This window comes from Nelumbo lutea, chromosome 6 (genome assembly GCF_056320005.1).
Source record: "Nelumbo lutea isolate HS-2025 chromosome 6, American lotus-T2T, whole genome shotgun sequence".
Taxonomy (NCBI): domain Eukaryota; kingdom Viridiplantae; phylum Streptophyta; class Magnoliopsida; order Proteales; family Nelumbonaceae; genus Nelumbo; species Nelumbo lutea.
Genome location: NC_142689.1, coordinates 38206791 through 38213789, shown reverse-complemented (window position 1 = coordinate 38213789; position 6999 = coordinate 38206791). Strand labels below are relative to the sequence as shown.

The 6999-nt window shown below is 39.9% G+C and overlaps 1 protein-coding gene across 1 annotated transcript; it reads right to left on the bottom strand.

Moving 5' to 3' along the window:
- Positions 1-3734: 3734 nt before the first annotated feature.
- On the bottom strand, positions 3735-6999 carry LOC148848621 (tubulin beta-1 chain-like). Its single transcript, XM_088948885.1, has 3 exons — positions 6268-6999; positions 5442-5711; positions 3735-4702 (listed from the first exon to the last, which is right to left on the bottom strand). The coding sequence occupies exons 1-3, from the start codon at positions 6659-6661 to the stop codon at positions 4026-4028; spliced, it is 1341 nt and encodes a 446-aa protein (XP_088805011.1). The 5' UTR covers positions 6662-6999; the 3' UTR covers positions 3735-4025.

Genomic DNA, 6999 nt, shown 5'->3' with positions numbered 1-6999 from the left:
CCAATATTACTTTCATAATAGTCACAAAAAATGGTTAGCGGAGTTAGTGGGGAGCAGGGATGTAAGCAGGGGGGCCCATTGGCATTCAGGTTGGAGAATGACTGTTTTTTGAGCTCTCGCCTCAAAGAGAGGGATGCCGAGTTGAGCAACTGAGCCACTGGGTCTAGGCGTTTAGTAACCCTTTTCAAGTGTCAAAGTTTATTTTCTTCCCCTTCTTTAGTACTATTCCCTTTCCTGGTAGTAGCTTTCCTACATTTTTTTTTTCATTCTGACACAGTGGATTTGTTTCTCTCTCTTTCTGTTTTTTCTGTTTTTGCAAACATTAAGATGATTTGATATTAGAACTGGAGTTTCAGCTGCCGAGAGCCTGAGACCAGGTGAGCTAATGATACCCAGTCAAAGGCTGAAGGATTGTAAACTGTAACTGTCTTATACTATTGCCGATGGACATAGAGCTTTTCTAGGCAATCTGCCATGGAAAGTACAATATCATACTTGGGAGATGAAAATAAGGAAAATTTTGCAGTTTCTAACACCACAACTTTTCAATCCAAGTTTCATAACCTGAGGGAACTAGTCCTTCCATTTCTAATTTCCCACCGACGCACATCAAAAAGGGCTGCTATGCTTTTCCTTTACATTTGTTAGGTGACAAAGTTTTTATATGGCCATATACCCTTATCATTGTCCACTTTATGTGCATCACAGCTCACAGGCACCATCTTCAGATCAGAGCAGCTTGTCATTGTTCCTGAATTTATAGTTGTATGAAACACTAGACTCAAAACATTCCCTGTTGCACTTCAGCTACAAATGATGCCTTAAAATTACCTGAGAACAGGGAGGATCCTAAGGATCAGTCCTGATGAAATAAAGTTCTCTGGTTGACATCCCTGGAGAAGGTAGAGTCTTGATGGCGTTTCATTACTTAAATCTGTATGTATTAAATTTTCTCATCTCTTTTCTTCCATTGGGTTGAGATCGGCTTCAGTGCTCACAAGACTTCACACCACTTGCACAGCTTTTTACACTATGCATTGAGAATATCTTCATGCTTGTATTTTCATTGCAACGCTACAAGAGACTGAGAATGGTGTGAGCGAGCACTGAAACGGATTTCCTTTGTGTTTTGTTAGCCTGGAAAATTAACATGTATAGCTTATCTCCAATGTGCATTTGATTACTAAATTCTGAATTATGAATTCAGCTAAGGTCCATTTTGAATATTTATACCACATTAAATTAAAATTTGAATTAATAACATTAAAGATGTCACATGTCACATGATCTATTTATTTTCAGTATTTCATAAAATGTACTTAATATTAAAGACTAACAACATTAAAGCCAGGGGGTGGCCCAGGGGAGCCATCACCCTCCTTAAGTCCTTATGCTTTGAAAATTGAAATTCCTCACAATCTCTATCGGTGATTCACTTATCCTTTGACCCATCACCATTATTTTATTAACTTTTGGCCCCCTTAGTCTATGTTGATGAGTGTTTGCCCCTCCCCCCAACATAAAATCCTAGCCCCGCCCCTTATTAAATCTTCCACTTAACTGTGATGAATCACTTTATCACTAATTCAAACTTTTTGTTTTATAATGCAGTTGGCGTAGCATTAGATTTTGCTGAGAAATATTATCTCCACGGCTTCTTAAAATTTCATAGATCTCTATAAGTTCTCTTCTCTTGTATGGACGATTGAAGAATTGTAGATGCCACACACTTGAAATATGTTTTATTAGAACAAACAATTCTTGCACTTGATATTCCAATCACAGAAAATTATGCGTTTCACTTGCTGTGCCCAATCATCTTTCTGCTTCTTTCTCAATCATGTTTTGTAAGAAACACCATCACCCTGTAAGATAAGGAAATTGTAAAAAAAAAAAATGTATTAAGATATTAGAATATCGCTGCTGTTCTGTCAGAATTTCCAGATCTATTAATCCTTCCAAGAAGAAAATATACACTTAAGAGGTAGCGTTGATGCAGGCGTGCTTCTGCAGAAATCATTTAACAAACAATACGGTCTTTCTTTTTAACTGTCATAGTTGATGATGATTATGAATGTTGGAAAACTAAAAAGCCAATATTTTGTTTTTTTCGCTTCAAAGTAAAAGACCAATTAAGGCCTTGCTTTTCAGTTTTGTATCATCTCTGGATGAAAAGGACTCATGGCATCCATGATATAGCTATGAAATTTTGATGGATTCGTATGATTTACATGCTTTTGATGTTACACAATACACCTGCAATACATTCAACTCATGTTCTTCTTTTCTTCGATTCTCGGGCTGTTGGGAAGCTAACTGCTATTTCTGTATGTTGAGAGTGGTCATCTCCACATTAGTTTATCTCTTGAAGCAATGGCGGGTTCAATTTTTCAGAGACCCGAATATTTATAGGCCTGGTATGCCCTCCATATGATACATATTAGCCCGATGCATATTAATACTTTGAACTTTGTTTTGATAATCCATCCAATTGGTTACGGTTTGATGCCGATTTATTGTTACAAGTTCATCTGGTATCTTAGGATAGGAGTCCGGATCTGCTCACACCAATTTCACATCTGGTATCAAAGGTGTCCGGATCTGTTCACACTGACTTTACAATATATTGCAGCAGCACATCGAGAACATTTTTCGTTGTTTGTTATTAATGGGAGATGTTCCAAATATACATTTGATCTGTGGCTGTGACTGTTGGTGTGAGAAGCAGATCCAAAATTGCATCATAGTCCCAACCAGTCATTGCAATCGGAGTATCGGACATGTAAAATGGTAAAGAGGGTAGGGCGGGGCGATGGAGAGCCACTCACTGAAACTGTAAAAATCCCTATCCATCTTCGTCCCATCCCACCAATAGGGATAAGGTTATCAACCCAGTCCCACGGTATCACACCTCCCCCCACTGATTTTTTTTGTCAATCATTGGAACCATACATGGTAAAGCTTGACAGCCTGGAATTGCCTACAGTCTACATCTTTGCTTCAAAATTGATCTAGGCTTTGGTGAGATGTCAAATTCAGTTGTTTTCAATTGGGAGATTGAATGACATTTCATGGCTCCTAAAATTGTAAAATAGGTAAAGAATCTTCTTTGCTGTACCTGTACAATACAGCTGGTGTTAGCTTGAATGAACGACACCTGAAGAATAAATTATCGCAAGTCGCATGCCCCAGACATCAGTCAGAGTCACATGACAATAGATACTGCCTCGGCGCATCAAAATAATTTTTGCACCAAATATGAAACAAATGCTTGTGTTTGGTTGCAGTGCTATTTTATTTGCACTAGTATAATATATAAAAGTGCAAATGGAAAAAATGCAAATTTTGTTCTAATTTTATTTTATATTTTATTTTATTCTGCTTAATGTCTTATTTTACTAAATTACTAATACAACCAACCAAAGTAAATAAAATTTGAAACAAAAATAAATTAAAACTTTAAAACTTATAGCTAAATCATTTGCACTAGCATAGTTTTGCATCAGTGCAAATAAATTTGCATTACAACCAAACACAACCAAAGGGCCAGTGCAAAATATAATATCACACTTGCGTTAGTCGGTTCACTCGGTTGTGCATTATATTCGCGACCCACTCTGCATTGACGGCTTCTGTAAGAAATCAAAGAAAATAGAGGGTTCAAACACCCACCTCCCCAAACGCACAAAAAGGAATCCAGTTGTTTTTTACACTAGTCCAAATGCAACACCACATAGGGAAAAATGTGATTGTACTATAATATCCCTTCAAAGTTCAAACAAAGTTAACTAACCGAAGTGAAAGAAAATAAGCCAGCCAGTAAACATACTTGTGACAGAATGTTAGAACAACCAAAGCAGTACGATCATAGAGAACAAGGCAATAGGATATTGCAGCAGCAAACCCATCCCCACATCAAAAATACTCGTTGAAAATATAGCAAACAAGAAACTCCAACTTGATGCAAGCAGAGGAGCTACACATTTATATCCCAATACAAATAGCGACGGAAGCAATCCTTTCTCTTACTCATCCTGAAGCTCCTCTTCATCTTCATACTCATCACCCTCCTCGTCAGCTGTGGCATCCTGGTATTGCTGGTACTCTGACACCAGATCATTCATGTTGCTCTCCGCCTCTGTAAACTCCATTTCGTCCATACCTTCACCAGTGTACCAGTGCAAGAAAGCCTTCCTCCTGAACATGGCAGTGAACTGCTCACTGACCCTCCTGAACATCTCCTGGATTGATGTGGAGTTGCCGATGAATGTTGAGGCCATCTTCAAACCTGTAGGGGGTATGTCACAAACTGTGGACTTCACATTGTTCGGGATCCACTCGACGAAGTAAGATGAGTTCTTGTTCTGAACGTTGATCATCTGTTCATCAACCTCCTTGGTGCTCATCTTGCCACGGAACATGGCAGAAGCAGTGAGATACCGCCCATGTCGTGGGTCGGCAGCACACATCATATTCTTGGCATCCCACATCTGTTGAGTGAGCTCGGGGACGGTAAGGGCACGGTATTGCTGAGACCCACGAGATGTGAGCGGAGCAAAACCAACCATGAAGAAGTGCAATCGAGGGAACGGAATGAGGTTGACTGCCAGCTTGCGAAGATCAGAGTTGAGTTGACCGGGGAACCGAAGGCAGCAAGTGACCCCACTCATGGTCGCAGAAATCAGGTGGTTCAGATCCCCAACTGCTCATAGATAGTCATTTGTTAGCCCAAGAACAACCCATTTTAATTGAAAACTAAAGTAAATTATCATGTCCACGTTCTCATCAGCAATAAACCATGAATGTGAAAATAATCAACCAGCCTTGTAAATGGTGACAACTCAACACATTAGATTATTTTCAACGTAATGCAATAAAAAATCACAACTCATGCACTGAGGCAAGTAAAATCCAATACAAATTGCCGTGTTATTAGAGGACCGAAATGTAAATAGATCTAATGCAAAATACCATTTTAACAAATGGGTGGCGGGTCCAACCGACAGACGACCCATGTGCAATAAGGGTGTAGAGATGGTACTACGCTTTATAATAATGACAATAGTAATAAAAAAAAAGCATGGTATCATGTGACCTATGCAATCGCCATAATTATTACACTTTGTTCTAAAATTATCATCCATGTCCAACCATGTTTTCTGTAAAATGCCCCTGTTATTTATGTTCGTATCACTGTAGTATGAAAAAGGAAAGGGGAACGATGTCATTGAATGCAATCTTTCGCCGATTGACAAATATATTTTAATTGTCATCCGGGAAAAGTCAGAGGCAGAGGAACACCACACAATTTCTTTAGTGTGGAAAAGCACACATTGGGCGTTGAAGCACTGAAACCCTAAAAGCAGTATATGCGACTTGATCAATAAAGGATAACTATTTGACACCATTACAAGCACAGAGAGAGAGAGAGAAAGACTTACAGCTTGGAGTAGTGAGCTTGAGTGTGCGGAAGCAGATATCATAGAGAGCTTCGTTATCCAAAACCATACACTCGTCTGCATTCTCGACAAGCTGGTGAACAGAGAGGGTAGCATTGTAAGGTTCAACGACCGTATCAGAAACCTTCGGAGATGGGAAGACTGAGAATGTAAGCATCATCCGATCCGGGTACTCCTCCCTGATCTTTGAAATGAGCAAGGTTCCCATTCCTGATCCGGTTCCACCTCCCAACGAATGGCAGACCTGAAATCCTGAAAGGAATCACAGAGAACAAATTGAGGATTTAAGGGCATCAAGGCGCAAAAAATTAAAATAACAGTTACGGGTAAAAATATTACAGAAAATAAATGCCAAGAACCAACAGCAAGCATCTAAGAAAACTTTTCGAGCACAAAAACAGAAGCCAACAGCACAAACGCTCTTTCAAAAAACCAATATTAATTTAGAAATTGTAACAGAATTCAAGAGAATATCATCAACCATTGGCAAAGTAGAAATAACAGGATAAGCCAGGGTTCGACAGAAAATCTGAGACATATAAAACGAAATCAACGGGCTACACTGGCCTTGTATTCAGAATGAATCAAGCTCAAGTATCGCAAGAAAATCTTGGCAATAAACACTATAACAAAGAATACAATCTTGAGTGAAAGCAACTATAAAAGAAGAAATTGCAAGAAAGTGTCATCTTCAACTCAAAAGGAAAAAGTTAGCAACGAAATAGCTTATACAGAGCAAAATCGTGTAATGAAGACAGAGGATTAATAGGGCACATGGAGACGATTAAAAGGAAATCAGGAAGATTACCTTGCAAGCAATCACAGTTTTCTGCCTCTTTTCTGACAACGTCGAGAACAGAATCGATGAGCTCCGCTCCTTCGGTGTAGTGCCCCTTGGCCCAGTTATTTCCGGCACCGGACTGCCCGAAAACGAAGTTATCAGGGCGGAAGATCTGACCATAGTGACCAGATCTAACACTGTCCATAGTCCCTGGCTCCAGATCCATCAGCACCGCACGAGGAACAAACCGTCCACAGCTAGCCTCGTTGTAGTAGACATTAACCCTCTCGAGCTGTAGATCAGAGTCCCCATGGTACCTTCCGGTAGCGTCGATACCATGCTCAGCGCACACGACTTCCCAGAACTTGGCACCGATCTGGTTGCCGCACTGGCCTCCCTGGATGTGCAAAATCTCACGCATCTTTGAGCTGCAAATGGAACTAGACGCAGAGATCCGGTGAAAAAACGTAGATTACAGACGACGAAGGTCTGGTAATGGAAGACAAAGCGGAAGATCAAAGAGAAGAAGCACCTAAAGAAATGGGGAGAAAAGGGGAGACAAGGAGAAATTTATAGGTCGGATTAAACGATTTCCGTCTTCCGTTTCATTGACGTTAGATTTGACGGAAACGGCGTAAACGCCGTTTGTTTTAAGTGGGAATTTGAATTTTGAATTTGAAATGGAAATAAATGGCCCGTTCGACAGAACAGAAGGGATTGGATGAAAAGGCCAGCTGCTAGTCCAGACTCGAGAGAAGT